Source organism: Lolium perenne, chromosome 6, assembly GCF_019359855.2.
Source record: "Lolium perenne isolate Kyuss_39 chromosome 6, Kyuss_2.0, whole genome shotgun sequence".
In the NCBI taxonomy this organism is placed as follows: Eukaryota; Viridiplantae; Streptophyta; class Magnoliopsida; order Poales; family Poaceae; genus Lolium; species Lolium perenne.
In genome coordinates, this window is record NC_067249.2 from 140,017,974 (window position 1) to 140,033,888 (window position 15,915).

A 15,915-nucleotide genomic window follows, 5' to 3' on the forward strand; every position below is an offset into this window, starting at 1 on the left:
GGGACAAGGCATGGGAACCAAGTGGTGACATGCTGCCTGTGTTGGACCTTGGACGGATGTTCCCTTTGCCATCCCAACTTGTGCTGCTACAGTGCGTGATCACGCAACGTTCTTCAGCATGTTCTGATCGATTGATGTTTGTTTTCCTGAGTTGGCTATGTGCAGAAGGAACTTTTCCCGCTAAAACCCATCCCCATGTGACGAAATATGGGCAAGCCACATGCGTATTTGGTTTCTGCAGATGCTGGCTAGCTAGATGGATAGATACATACGCTAGTCATGGGACAAAAGGTAGTATAGCCAACAGGATTGATAGCTCAGTCGCCATTGAAACCGAGCCAAAGCTTTGGTGGTAGATGAGCGTCTCACAACGACAGGTCAAGAGTTTAGGTTCGATGCGATCACTTCCCTGAGACCGAAAACAGCTGACCCAAAGGCAAAACCGTCTTTCTAGTTCTTGTTTTCCATTTTTCGCTGGTCGCTATAGGATCCACGTATATTACAAGAAGAAGAAATTAATCTTACAAACAACACAGCATCCATTTACCCAGATAATACATCACAGAATTATCAAATCTACAACACACAAACTTTTCTCGTATTTTCTCTTCGCTTTGGTGTATCCATATACCCATACACAATACAATTTTCATACCACTAATCCAATGACTAATCAATAGCTAATGCAGCTGCGATGATCAAGAAGATGTCAATATCCCCAAAAGTTCGCCTCATGATCCATGTGTTGCCGCGACGAGGAGATCTCGGCGGGGTTCACCTCCGAGGTGAGGCCGGTGTCCTGCGAGGCGCCGCCGCCGCTCAGCCTCTCCCTCTCGCCCTTGGGGTACCAGACGCTGCCTCCGCCGCCATGCAGGAGCTCCTGCACCATGCCGCCCGCGGCTTCCTGCGCGTACTGCATCTGCGCGCTCGCCATGAACGGCGAGGCGGGGTCCATGGCGAGGTGATCGGCGGCGCGCTGCGGCGCGTTCGTCGTCGCGGGGGCGGAGGGGAGCAGGAACGGCGGGTGCAGGAACTGGCCCTCCAGCGCGTTGGAGAAGCAGGCCACGTGTGACGGTGTTGGTGGCGCGAAGGTGCTGCCGCCGCCGCTGCCGGCCGCCACGTCTATCAGCGGAGGCAGGACGCAAGACGCGAGGCCGACGCCGGCCATGGACATGGAGGATCCTGCCACGACGTCCGCCGTCCCCGTGTACGACGTGCCTTTCTTGCCGTTGCTGGCAACCGGCAGCTCCAGGCTCTTCTTGAACACCCTGCACAGCACCCACTCGTCCTGCCCGAACGTGAACATGACATTAGCCGGACCGCCATGCCATGGCACTCAAGCAAGCAATGTTCTATGCTGATCATGTAGGTGCGTACCTTGGACGTGGCAGCCCTGGGGAGGCTGTAGGGCACGGCGGCGTGCTTGCCCTCGAGGCGGTACTCGTGCATGACCCAGCCGGTCTTGCCGCCCCTGGGGGCCCTCCCCGTGTAGAAGACGAGCGTTTTCTTCATGCCGACGAGAGACCTTCCCCTCAGGATCTCCCTGTCCTTGCCCGTCGCCTTCCAGTACCCAGATTCCGTCGCCCTGTTCGTCCTCGTCCCCGTCGGGTACTTGCGGTCCTTCACCACGAAGAAGTACCACTCCTTCTCCCCCATCGTTGCCCGAGCTGCATCAACATCACATCACAAGCGCGCCTTACAATTTGATCTTTAATATTTGCAGCCATCATGACACACAAATCAGCTCAAGATCGACTTACATGGCAGGTCCCACGGCTCGCACTTGTTGAGGTCGGCCTCGCCGACGGCGAGGGGGGCGAATCTGGGGTCGGCTGTCTTCCGGGCGAGGTAGTGCGTGATGAGCTCCTCGTCGGTCGGGTGAAAACGGAAGCCCGGCGGAAGCTCCATGGGTTCCTGCTGCTGCTCCTGCTGCACGTCATGCTCCATCTCGATCCAGTTGCACGGCCCCGGAAGCTTAGCTATAGCTGGTCTTTTCTTGGTTTCGTAGTGCAACTAACCTGAGATATAAAGACACATATATTCCAGCTAATGAGCATAAACTAGGACTGTCTAGGAGAATATCGAGACAAAATCATGTATATAAGTTAGTACAATTACACGAAGGCAGAAATTTGATTTCTAGCAACAGCCTGCAACTAGGTAGCACTACAGGAAACAATTAAACTACAAATTAGATTTTTTTTCCGAAATGGGAGCATAGCCCCAACCTCTACATCACCTACAAATTAGATGCATGCACAAGAAAATGGATTCAGCTAGTACATGGCACACGAAGAAGAACATGATCAATTCTTTTAGCACTATTGTAGTACGGAGGAGGGAGAGAGAACATGAGGAGGAAGTAGCTAGTAGAAGAAAAGAGGAAGAGAGCAAGAGAGCAAGAGAGGAGGACTGCTAACCTTTTTGGTGTTACAGTCTCGAGGGGATTGAAGTTGTTAAGAGAAGATTAAAAGTTTGGGAAGGGGATCGGGGGGCTTAAATACTACTATCAAGGACAAGGGTCCCCTGTGTTTTAGATTGAAAGAGACGTCGTGGTGAAGGAAACAGCAAGGTTGTTCACGGCAGCCAAAGTAGCATGGAGGTGGTTAATTAAGCTTTTGACTTCTATGCCGTTGTTACACTACGGGAACCAGCCGAGGGGCCGACGGCCGGCGGCCGTCGGCACAGCATCACCTGCCGTCGGCCCACGTCTGTGCCGATGGCCGGCACACCGCCGTCGGCACAATATGGCCTCGGCACAGACTGGCTCGCCGTCGGCCCAGCCTTTGCCGTCGGCACAGCCGCCAGCCCGACGGTCAAACGACGCCGTCGGCACAGTAGCCGTCGGCACAGTCGACGTGGGGCCCACGAAGCGTCTAACGGCCGTTAGGTCAAGGGAGGTACTGTGCCGACGGTCAAGCCGTCGGCCTAGACACTGCCATCGGATGACCAGCGGCTGCCACGCGTCCACGCCCTGCTGCTGTGCCGATGGCCAAGCCGTCAGCCCATCAACTGCCATCGGACGACCACCGGCTGCCACGCGTCCACGCCCCTGCTGCTGTGCCGACGGCCAAGCCGTCGGCCCAGATCCTTCGGCCCAGACGCGCCGCCGCCCGCTCCACGCCGCCGCTGGGCACCACCTTCCTGTGCCGACGGCTATGCCGTCGGCACAGCCCCTGCCATTTGGCACGTCCAGGGGGCTGTGCCGACCACGGGCATGTGATAGGTGGTGCGTAGGAGGTATCCTAACGCTGCGTGGAGGTCCCGCGCAATACTGAAATGCGCACCATGTAGCTGCTTCACAAAAAAGCCCTTCCGGCACCCCGAAAATGGAAAAACCGTCGCCCGTGGTTCGGATTGGAAATCCGCGACCGGGACCTTGCTTCCCATCCTAGGGCCCACGCACGTGCCAAATATGGCCTCGTTCCGACAAACTATGTGGTGAAACAGGCCGTTTCCTACTCATTTCCCCTAAAAGCCACAGAACTCTGGACGTGATAGCCCTGTTCGTGAAGGGTTTTTCAAGATAATTGCCGTATCCCAGTTCCGTCTTTTGCAGTGGTTACTAGGACACATAAAATGACACCACGCGGCTCCGCTCGTATTTTTGGCTCCTTTTACTTCGCCAACTGTGCAAAACGGGGCCGTCGGGACATGCGGTATGGCCGTACCTGGCGCGCGGTTGCACCCGTCCGCCAACGCGCGAAACGGAAAACATTTAGCACATAAAATGACGCGTCATAGACCTAAAAACATTTTTCCCTTCATTTATTGAGCGAAGGAAAGTGTCGCCCCAGTTCAAATCCGGTCAGTTTCCAGCGGATTCGGTAGGACACCGCAGGAAGCGGGAGGGATTCCCAGATGGCTACCGCGCACATATGGCATGTGATAGGTGGTGCGTAGGAGGTATCCTACCGCTGCGCGGACGACCCGCGCAATACTGAAATGCGCACCATGTAGCCGCTTCACAAAAAAAAGCCCTTCCGGCACCCCGAAAATGGAAAAACCGTCGCCCGTGGTTCGGATTGGAAATCCGCGACTGGGGCCTTGCTTCCCATCCTAGGGCCCATGCACGTGCCAAATATGGCCTCTTTCCGACAAACTATGTGGTGAAACGGGCCGTTTCCTACTCATTTCCCCTAAAAGCCATAGAACTCCGGACGTGATAGCCCTGTTCGTGAAGGGTTTTTCAAGATAATTGCCGTATCCCAGTTTCATCTTTTGCAGTGGTTACTAGGACACATAAAATGATGCCACGAGGCTCCGCTCGATTTTTTTTGGCTCCGTTTACTTCGCCAACTATGCAAAACGGGGCCGCCGGGACATGCGGTATGGCCGTACCGGGCACGCGGTTGCACCCGTCCGCCAACGCGCGAAACGGAAAATATTTAGCATATAAAATGACGCTTCATAGACCTAAAAACATTTGTGCACATATGCTAGGGACATATGCAAGTTTTTAAGCGGTTCCGATGCGCCGGTGATCTGTATCTTCGGAAACCCTAGAGCGGGGACCCCGCAGATCTACCCCTATAGCTTTCTCCGTGTGACGGTGTAACAATGGATTTTTTTATTTGCTTTGGTTTGTTTAGGACATATGTACATGGGAAACCATAGGTTGGGCTTACTTTACCATAAAATAGGCTCCGTTTTAGCCGTACCAGGAGTTTGCACATACAGATCCTGGATTTTCACCAAGTGCTGGCCCATGTCTGCGAAAATCGTCAACGCCGGGTACATGCAAGGTTAGCCAAACCCTACATCACACTTGTGCACATATGCTACGGACATATGCAAGTTTTTAAGCGGTTCCGATGCTCCGGTGATCTGTATCTTCGGAAACACTAGGGCGGGGACCCCGCAGATCTACCCCTATAGCTTTCTCCGTGTGACGGTGTAACAATGGATTTTTTTATTTGCTTTGGTTTGTTTAGGACATATGTACATGGGAAACCATAGGTTGGGCTTACTTTACCATAAAATAGGCTCCGTTTTAGCCGTACCAGGAGTTTGCACATACAGATCCTGGATTTTCACCAAGTGCTGGCCCATGTCTGCGAAAATCGTCAACGCCGGGTACATGCAAGGTTAGCCAAACCCTACATCACACTTGTGCACATATGCTAGGGACATATGCAAGTTTTTAAGCGGTTCCGATGCTCAGGTGATCTGTATCTTCGGAAACCCTAGGGCGGGGACCCCGCAAATCTACCCCTATAGCTTTCTCCGTGTGATGGTGTAACAATGGATTTTTTTATTTTCTTTGGTTTGTTTAGGACATATGTACATGGGAAACCATAGGTTGGGCTTACTTTACCATAAAATAGGCTCTGTTTTAGCCGTACCAGGAGTTTGCACATACAGATCCTGGATTTTCACCAAGTGCTGGCCCATGTCTGCGAAAATCGTCAACGCCGGGTACATGCAAGGTTAGCCAAACCCTACATCACACTTGTGCACATATGCTACGGACATATGCAAGTTTTTAAGCGGTTCCGATGCTCCGGTGATCTGTATCTTCGGAAACCCTAGGGCGGGGACCCCGCAGATCTACCCCTATAGCTTTCTCCGTGTGACGGTGTAACAATGGATTTTTTTATTTGCTTTGGTTTGTTTAGGACATATGTACATGGGAAACCATAGGTTGGGCTTACTTTACCATAAAATAGGCTCCGTTTTAGCCGTACCAGGAGTTTGCACATACAGATCCTGGATTTTCACCAAGTGCTGGCCCATGTCTGCGAAAATCGTCAACGCCGGGTACATGCAAGGTTAGCCAAACCCTACATCACACTTGTGCACATATGCTAGGGACATATGCAAGTTTTTAAGCGGTCCGATGCTCAGGTGATCTGTATCTTCAGAAACCCTAGGGCGGGGACCCCGCAAATCTACCCCTATAGCTTTCTCCGTGTGATGGTGTAACAATGGATTTTTTTATTTGCTTTGGTTTGTTTAGGACATATGTACATGGGAAACCATAGGTTGGGCTTACTTTACCATAAAATAGGCTCCGTTTTAGCCGTACCAGGAGTTTGCACATACAGATCCTGGATTTTCACCAAGTGCTGGCCCATGTCTGCGAAAATCGTCAACGCCGGGTACATGCAAGGTTAGCCAAACCCTACATCACACTTGTGCACATATGCTAGGGATATATGCAAGTTTTTAAGCGGTTCCGACGCTCCGGTGATCTGCATCTTCGGAAACCCTAGGGCGGGGACCCCGCAGATCTACCCCTATAGCTTTCTCCGTGTGACGGTGTAACAATGGATTTTTTTATTTGCTTTGGTTTGTTTAGGACATATGTACATGGGAAACCATAGGTTGGGCTTACTTTACCATAAAATAGGCTCCGTTTTAGCCGTACCAGGAGTTTGCACATACATATCCTGGATTTTACCCCTACAGTCTATAATCTGCCTGAGTTTTGGGACCATTTCCACCCTCCGATGCTCGATTTCTGACGACACACAATATTGATGCACTTAAGAACTTGAGACCCACACACGATACAATTAAAGCACTTAAAAAACTAGACCCAAGCACGAACCGAAACACTTAAAGAACTACACCCACACACAGGAACCAAAACACTTAAAGAACTACACCCACACAGGAACCAAAACACTTAAAGAACTAGACCCACACACAAACCAAAACATTTAAAGAACTACACTCACACACGAACAAAGAACTTAACACTGGGTCGACGCATGACCCGCTAGACACACGGACTCGACACACACACATATTAATCAGAGAAGTCGAAATCTTCGTCCTCGCTGGGGGTGTCCTCTGAAGCGGTAGTTGTGAGGTTCCACGACCACCGTTCATCATCCTCCCCCCATGTCGACGCCTCTCCTTTGGCATACTCTGCTTCAACCGCGGCCTTCCTCTGCCGCTTTCCCGCCCTCCTCTCTCTCCTGTACGTCTGTTTGCTCTTCCAGAATGCGCGCTCTGCCTCGACGTCTCCGGGATGGTCTCTGCGCCACTGTGCCATGAACTGCTCGTCCGCCTCGGTGGTATCAATCCGCCGCTGGCCAGACCTGTACCGCCGCGCTTCACTCTGTGAGCGAAGTAGCGGCTCAGTAGAGAGACTCTGGGCTTCCGCCAGAGACCTGACCTCCGGGAAGTTCAATTCGTGGCGCGGCCGGCCAAACCTCCAAGCCGCAACGTCGTATGCGCGGGCAGCAGCCTCCTTCGTGTAGAAGGTGCCGAGCCACACACGCACACCACCGGCGGTGATTTCAGACGCGAAATGGCCCGCAGCCCGCTGGCGAACGCCGATGAAGCCCGTGTTGCTACGGCGACGAGGAGCCATCTCGACGGCAGCTGAGCTCAGAGGATTCTGTGGTGTTTTTGGATGAGAGAGTTGATGAGGAGAGAAATGTTGCTGGTGATGTTAGTGGAGAAGACATGGCTATATATAGGACGACGACGGCTGAAACGGCGGGAAAACTTGGCGGGAGAAAATGGGCGCGAGATGAATGGCGGGAAAAAAGGGCGGGAGGGAAGGAGCGGAGAAAAATGGCGGGAATGTTGGAGGAAAAATTGGCGGGAAGCTGTGCCGACGGCCAGCCCCTACATAGGAAATGGCGCGAGAAGAATGGCGGGAAAAAGGGCGGGAAGGAGGAAAAATTGGCGGGGAAGCTGTGCCGACGGCCTGGCCGTCGGCCCACATCACGCCGTTAGCCACCTGTTGACGCCGTTGTCGGTGGCTGTCGGTGGCCCCACCATCTGTCCATGTGCCGACGGCTAGGTTACGTGCCGTCGGCACAGACTGGGTTTGTGCCGACGGCTAAAGTGTGCCGACGGTGGCCGTCGGCTCTGGGGGTTCTGTGCCGACGGCCAAGCTGTGCTGACGGCCACTTTACTGGGCTGACGGCGAGTGAGGCTGTGCCGACGGCGGCCGTCGGCACAGGTTCTGGCCATCGGCACGTCGGCGGGTTCCCGTAGTGTTACTTTCACCTAGCCCATGAACTCTCAATTCAAAAGGACTAAATTATTGGCGGTCAAAGTTAATGCTTATTTCATATTCTCTTTTGTTGGAACCTTCTTTTGAAAACAACATTTAATTAGGGTTTGTTATAATTACTTCACTTTGTAAATTCAAATGCTAAAAAGTGTTTTCAAAGATTATACTAAACTCATTTTTTTTCCAGAAAAGTGATGGCGGCCAAACAGAGCTTCATTTTCCATTAAAACGACCAGGGCGGGGCGAGGAATCCAAGATCTCAAAGTAAAGAAAAACACCCCACTCCATGATAAATGCCACGATTTGGTCGGTTCCAAAGTTTTTTCGCAAGTTCAAGTGAAACCTAGAGACCCTCACTTATTAGCTAGATCAAGGAAGGTCAAACAATCATTTTTCCAATTTTGGACCTTTTCCATTAAAAATGGGTCTCGTGTAGGCTACAATCATGGAGGTCTTGAGAGGATAGATCTCCTCCAATGTAACATTTCAAAAAAAAATCTTTGGGCCGCGGCTAGTAGCCTGGAATGCTTGAGTATTTGCAAGGTAGAGTGAGTTTAGAAGGAATATTCGCCAAAAGGGCAATTTTGTTAAACTTACAATACCTTGCTTAAATGCATTTTAGCTGCATGCATGTATAATAAGAAACTGTGGTGGTTAAAGAATCTTGAAACATTAAGGTCATCCTTTTATAGCTTGGAGTAGGAGCTATCTTGAGTAGGGATAACCTTGCTAAGGTAATTGGTAAGGAAATAAAAAAATCCTCATAATGTTGAGTTGGTCTGACAGCTCGTCTTCTAATATGTATCCGCCCCGTAGTGTGTTCAAACATGTTTGGGAATTGGCAGTTTCCGTACCTTGGTGGGAACAACGCTCTAATGTTGGGCTCTTTGGTTATACTCAAATATAATTACCAATGTTGCGTTGTAAGGTTTCTTATTTGTTGTAGCACCTAGAACACAAGTAGCTACTGTTGAGATATATAAGTGGATTGCCTTGCTCTTTCCATCAGTTCGGACTTTTGGTTGCGTTGGCTAGTGCATGAAGCTTGATATGGTATCAGAGCCCAGGGTCGCGAGTTCGAGTCCTGGTTCTCGCAATATTTACCCACCTCTATGTCCGCCGCGTATACGATCATTCATACGTGTGCTATTCTGCTTTCCACGTGTTGACCTCCTCTTCTCTTCTTCCGGTCGCACGTGAGGAGGGGTGTTGAGATATATAAGTGGATTGTCTTGCCCTTTCCATCAGTTCGGACTTTTGATTGCGTTGGCTAGTGCATGAAGCTTGATAGCTACTACGTATTTGTGATGGATGTATCCCATTGGGGAGAGTGGCCTAGGAGGGCTTACCCCGCATAAATGGATGTTTAGTCTTCGGACCAGTCATCCGGTGTTTTAGGGCTGCCTTTAGTTTTATTGAGCCTTGTCAATATGTTTCGTTGCCGGATGCTGGAGCTTGCCTAACTTTGTGCATCGTAGTTAAACAATGGTCAGGATGTAAACTCTTTGCGGTTGTATCACTTTGATGCGTTTCTAGGTTAGTAGAGCTTTCCTTTCTCGAAAAAATTCAACATGTGACCAAATTAATACGGGAATTGCTAGTCTACTGAGAACTAAGTTAGTGGTCAGGAAACTCCCGAAACGTCAGATTTGCATTGTGATTCATACAATTGAGTTATAAGTTAGGGTTGCAACTGGTTTTTTTTTGGGTGTGACTATTACTCAGTCGACTGAGAACTAACTTCGTTATCAGTCAAATGATGTCATCATATCTTATGTACAACTCATGTTGCAACACATGACTAGCATGAATCATGATGCAAATCAAACGATGTATGACTTGACTGAGCACGAAGGCTAGCAAATCCCTTTTTCAGTTGTAATTGGGGTTGCAACTGAAATTTTCAGTTGCAAGTTAGGTTGCAACTGCAAAAAAATCCTCCAAACCATCAGATTTTCCTCGTGATCCGTGTTAATGGTGAGTTGCAACATGAATTGCACACTAGTGGAGACAGGGCATTCAGTCCCGACCCGTAAGGGCCTTTAATTCCGGTTCCCCAACCGCGACCAAACAAGTGGGACTAGAGGTGCAACCTTTAGTCCCAGTCCTGCTACTAGTTGGGACCAATGTCCCTCCACGTGGATGCCGCGGAGCAGGATGGGGCCAACACCTTTAGTCCCGGCTCGTAACACGGACCGCGACTAAATAGTCTCTGCCGCGGAAGGAATTAGGACACTTTCTGTGCCACTGCAAGAGTTCATTTTGTTGTGTTAGGGTTTAGGGTTAGGGCTGCCGCGGCAGGAATTTGGACACTTTCTGTGCTGCGGTAGGAGTTCATTTTAAAATAGTTTTCGTATATTTCTACACGTACATGTTCGTACATATAAATATATAAGATAACTTGTCTTACGATATCGATCCAGCATATATATATATATATACAATTACATGGAGATCCCAAAATTGTTGGGACTAGAGCCCGTCTATTCGATTACACGGAACCGACATCAGTAATGGCCTCTAGCTACACTAAATCTTCCTTTGTCCTCTATAGCTTCCTCCCTCAAAAAAACCCGCCAGCTCCTCTGCAATAGCAGTTGCGCGTTCCTCTGGTGTGGACCTCCCTCGCATGACGTCGAGCTATATAAGTAAAGGAGATCAATATGAATATCAATCATGATAATAAAAATGACGGTAATAAAATGAAGTTGTGAATGTATTGCTTACGTTGTATCTTAAATATTTGTGCTCAGAGTTAAACGTGCGAATGAACTCGCAAACGAAGTATCCACATAGATGTGTCCCCGGTGGTTGCTGGTCGCACTTTAAGAGAATAGAATTTAATCAAATAATAATCTAGCATGCATCATAATTATATTTAAAATAGTAGTAAAGAGATGCACGACCCTATCTTGTACTACTTACCGGAACACTCCAAAACGTTAGCTTCTCATGAGAGATACCGACGGTCTCGGACTTGAACCGTTTACAAACCCTGCCCGGCAAGGCAAATGAACTGCTAAGTTATTCATTACTTGATATCTCAGAAATCATTGAAAGACACTGACATAGCGCGAGAGAATGATTGAAATTACCTCTTTGGAGCATGTATTGCATGCTTTGGAAGTATTCCAAGTTTCTCGTTAATGGTTCGTAGATATCAACTCTTTCATTATCAATTTGAATGTCTAGAAGAATCCAGTGGAAGCTGCACACGTATATAAATATATCAGTAACTCATCAGTTAAACTTATGAGTGAATGGACACAACTGAGTAAGATTGTCACTTGAAGTTGTAAGGAAACAGCATGTGGTCATAGTAATTTTGATCCTTTAGAAACCTTAGAAGGTTTCTCTCCGTCTTCTTGGGCATATTAGTTAGCGTATGTATGTGTACTTTATCTGGGTCAATGAACCCAACATTTAGGATGCCCTTTCTTTTACAGACCAGGATCTTCATTCTGCATAATAGAGTACAAAAGGATATAGTGAGGATAATTACATGCAATGAACTGAACAACTTATATGTAGATGGCGAATTGAACAACTTACAGACAATAGCAACTCATGAGAGATTTGTCGAGGGCTTTCAAATTGTACATCTGAAAGAGTTCGTCAAACTCGACATGGATCTCTTCCTATCGGCCGACGTAGTACTCCTCCGGGACACGGAGCACGATCATTATTCTCCCATTCTTTGCGGCAGTCGGGTACCATGCATGCAAGTAACATATGTGTTGGCAGTTCTTCCAACCTCTCATTGCTGACAAGAGCTTCCCCCATGACAAATATAGGCTTAGGGGCTACAATAGCCTTGGGAAACGACTCGTCTTGGGAAGCCAGAACTTGGTCAACATTCATACCCCTTCAGCCGCCCACTTCTTTGCGTCTTCCATATTTTGCTGCTGCACCAGGGGGGAACTTGTTCGGATAACACCTTGAGTGGTGGGATCGATTGTTTGGCCTGTTATCCGAGCTGGGGAACGTCTGTTCTTTTCTCGCTTGCACTTTTCTTTGATTTTCTCCCACTTGCACCGCTAGTTGCTTTGCTCTTTTTCATCTTCTGCATTGTGCATACATAGTCATCAGGTTTATGGTGCAAGTCATATTGCGAAGGCAGGGTCAGAAAGTTCCGCGATCGTCAGGTCTGATGGGAAGATTGTGATGAGGTACCTTTGGGAGGGGCGACAGCTTTCGCTTTGGGGGGCTCTGTCATCAGTTAGAACTCATCGACAGAGCGTTGGCACGCTTCCCGGGCGGAGGCGGTGGAGATGGCCGACCCAAGTCCGGCGGCGGAGATCGGTATGGACTCGCGCTATGGTGCCGGTGGTCATGGGGTGGGCTTCATGGAGGTGATGGAGGTGTAGGTGATGTGCGACGACTCGGAGGCAGTGTTATCCTTAGCGCCGAGCCTGGAAGCTTGATGTAGTTTTTTCCCATAGAATGACTCCACCCACTATTTCTCTGATTGTCTTCTCATCTTCACGTCCAGGGATGTCAAGCTCCAATTCATGAAAGCCCGTTACGATTTCATCCACGGTGACTTTAGCATAGCCAGGTGGAATCTCATTGCCATGCCAGCGTGCGTCAGGTGGACAAGGTAAAGCTTGTCCAACCGCCACCTTCATGGATATGTTCTTAAATCTGATGGAGCTCACAAGGTGTTGATTCCTTGATTCCACCCACAGGGTAGCCGGGACCGCCCTCTATCATCCGTTGTGCATTGTTAGATGGGGCCTCCGAGTTAGCCACACTGCTTTTACGCTGAGATGGGCCGGCGGTAATATCGAGTACAGGATCTTGCGGCGGGCGCAGTACTCCTCTAAGTTCATCAATCTGGTTCTGCTGCTCCTCTTGTCGCTGGTTAAATTTGGCAAGCAACTGGTTCAATTTTTCATTTTGCTCCTCCTCTTGTCGCTTCTTTGCTCTCGCTCAGCTTCTGTAAGTATCTTGGTCTTTGACAAACCCAAGCCACCACGGGTAAGAAGGGCCAAAGCCTCGTGTTCACCCTTCGTGTTCATCATTCCCGAGGACCAGTGTGAGCAAGTCTTTCTCTCTATCAGGACATAACTTTATGCTCCCCTCTTTAATTTCTTTCACTATTTTTTTTCCAATTTTCCCTCGATACCCTAAGACCGTCACTGCAAAGAAGGTCCCCTGTTTCTTCGTCGTATGAACCACCATGCGCAAGGAACCAATTTCTTGCTCTCAATTCCCACTCATCGCGGATTGGTTCTGGTTAGATCCCTCTAGCAAGCATATCTTGCTCTTGTTTATCCCACTTAGGCATGGCAGTCTCATAGCCCCTGGCCTCAAATGGTGGTGATACACCTTGTTCACGGCATTTTTCTTATTCTTAGCTGACAAGGCCTTGGCATCTTCTGACTCCTTGAACTTCTGAAATTCCTTCCAGTTATTCGCCTGCTTCAATAGATGTCCTTCGAATGTTGGTACTTTATTTTTTTCTGATACTTCTGCCATAAGTTTTTCTTCCACATCCGGAATAGTTCGGTCATCTTCTTAAGAGTCCAGTGCTTGACTTTCTCCCTCAATTTTGCAGTAGCGGCTTGATCCTTGCACTTTGGCAGGTTGAAATATGCCATGAGGTCATTCCAAAGACCCTCTTTGTACCTTTCGGTGACATAGTCATTATCTTCAGCCCCTTTGTTCTTATGCCACTCCCGAACGCTGATCGGGACGTGATCCGTAACTAGAACTCCGCATTGTTTCTTAAATACGTCGACAGCCTTCTTGGGTAACTTGGGTTCGCCAGTAGGGGCTATGACCTCAAATGTGTAATGCGTTCATGCACCCAACTTTTTGGTCGGCCCTCGTTTCATAGCTTTGCTTGATGTGGAGGCCTAAGAGTAGTAACATTCGTCAATTTATATGTATACAACTCAATATATACAACTCCATCCAATATTTCCACATATTACTAGTGATCGCGGAACTTAATATATATATACCTCACCGGCTTCTCCATCATCGGAGTTATCGCCTTCTCCATCATCGGAACTATCGCCTTCTTCATCATTTGCGTCAGCTTCATCCTCACGTCGGTCGACCTCCATTCCATCCCCAGAGGGGTTTAGATACGATGACGGAGATTCAGCTGGTTCAACATCAGGGCCGGCGTGGATTATACCCTCGAGAATTTCTTCTTGTTCTAGGTCTCTCGTAGGTGAATCCATGTTTTCTGCAAAATGCACACAATGTTATTTCAAAATGCACACAATTATATTTGTATTTGCATATAAAACTAACAAATATAAAACTAATAATAATAGTTCATATATAAAATTCCCCCTATTGCATCTAGAACTAACAAATATAAACTAATAATATTTCATATATAAAATAAAACTATTCTATTTTCCCTATTTATGTTTGTCCTAATAAAATTTTCCCTATTGCATATAAAACTAATAAATATAAAACTAATAATAATAGTTCATATATAAAATTTCCCCTATTGCATATATAAAACTAACAAATATAAAAATAATGATAGTAGATATATAAAATTTCCCCTATTGCATATATAAAACTAATAATAATAGTTCATATATAAAATTTCCTTATTTCAATTTATCCTAATAATTTTTTATATTTTCCTATTTCAATTTCTCCTAATAATATATACTAACATATATAAAAATGAAAATTTCTCCTAATAATATTTATTAATATATACAAATTTTGCATATGTAGAACTAACATATATATAGAATAGAACTAACACATATATATATATAATAAAAATGAAAATTAAATACTAACACTAATCCTAACTAATTAAACAAAATTTGGCTCGGGACGGGGGTGGCCGGACCTGCGGGCGACGAAGGCGGAGGAGACCGGCGGAGGCGACGCAGGGGTGCGGCGGCGCGCGGAATTGGCCGGGCTTGGCGGCGCGGCCGGAGTATTGCGCGCGCGGGGTGAGTCGGAGGCGACGGTGCGGTGCCGGGGAGGCGATGCGCGACGGCGACGGTGAGGCCGGCGGCGGCGGAATCGGGCAGCCTGACGATGTCGGACAGCTCCTCCTTGCGCGAAAATTACTAAGTCCCGGACGGTGGAACCGTCCGGGGAAGAAGCTCCCCCTTTTATACCGCTCCCTCTTTAGTCGCGGTTCATGCCACGGTGCAGGACAAAAGGGGGTGCGGGGGTTTTCCAGCTTCCCGCGCAGATCGTGGCCTCTGCACAAATTTCCAGATATGGGCCCAAATATTTTACAAAAATTTAAATATTTGAGTAAATTACTTTCTACATACTTATGTATTTGAGAAAACTTTAAATATGAAATATGCTTGAATTTAAATAAGGAATCGAAATCCATTTTCTGTTTTACAAAATAATTATTCTAAGAGCATCTCTAACAGTCGCGCGAAACGACGTGCTAGGATTTTAGCACGCGCGGACCTTCCAGCGGACGCGTCAAACCGGCGCGGGAAAGGAATCTTTTCCCGGGCGCGCTATTGCGGTATCCGGAGCGCCAAAGTTGTAGCCACAACGCCGGCCGCGTGGAAAAGTTTCCTGCAACGACGCCGCGCGGGAGATTTCCCGCCTACACGCCTCTATAAATAGCTCCTACGTCCCCGTCTCCCACTTCACTCACCGAACCCTAGCCCATTTCACAATGCCCCAAAAGCCGCACCCGCCGCCTGTGGAGGTGGACCCGCAGCTCGCGGAGATAGAGGAGTGGGAGGAGGCGGTGCTAGCAGCTACCATAGAAGCATTTGAGAGGCAGAGTCTCAAGGAGCTGCATAAGCGGTGGTGTGTGGCGGAGCTGGATAGTGAGGAGATGCATAAGCGTTGTCGCGAGGAGGAGCTGCAGCAGCAGCTACGGTAGGAGGCGGCAGCCAGGAGGGTAGCAGCGGATGCACGGAAAGAACTAGTCAAAGTCGTTATTTTAGTTTAAATTTAGTTAACGTATA

The 15,915-nt window shown here is 48.4% G+C and overlaps 1 protein-coding gene across 2 annotated transcripts; it reads right to left on the reverse strand.

Annotated features, from left to right (window-relative positions):
- Positions 1 to 515: 515 nt before the first annotated feature.
- Positions 516 to 2,520, reverse strand: LOC127326415 (NAC domain-containing protein 4). 2 transcript variants are annotated; one of them, XM_051353272.2, is made up of 4 exons: positions 2,421 to 2,520; positions 1,761 to 2,018; positions 1,378 to 1,667; positions 516 to 1,288 (listed from the first exon to the last, which is right to left on the reverse strand). In XM_051353272.2, exons 2-4 carry the CDS (start codon positions 1,945 to 1,947, stop codon positions 710 to 712), a joined length of 1,056 nt encoding a protein of 351 aa, XP_051209232.1. In that variant the 5' UTR covers positions 1,948 to 2,018; positions 2,421 to 2,520; the 3' UTR covers positions 516 to 709. The 2 variants fall into 2 exon arrangements, with proteins under 2 accessions (XP_051209232.1, XP_051209233.1); XM_051353273.2 differs by lacking the exon at positions 2,421 to 2,520 and adding an exon at positions 2,284 to 2,410.
- Between the last annotated feature and the right edge of the window lie 13,395 nt (positions 2,521 to 15,915).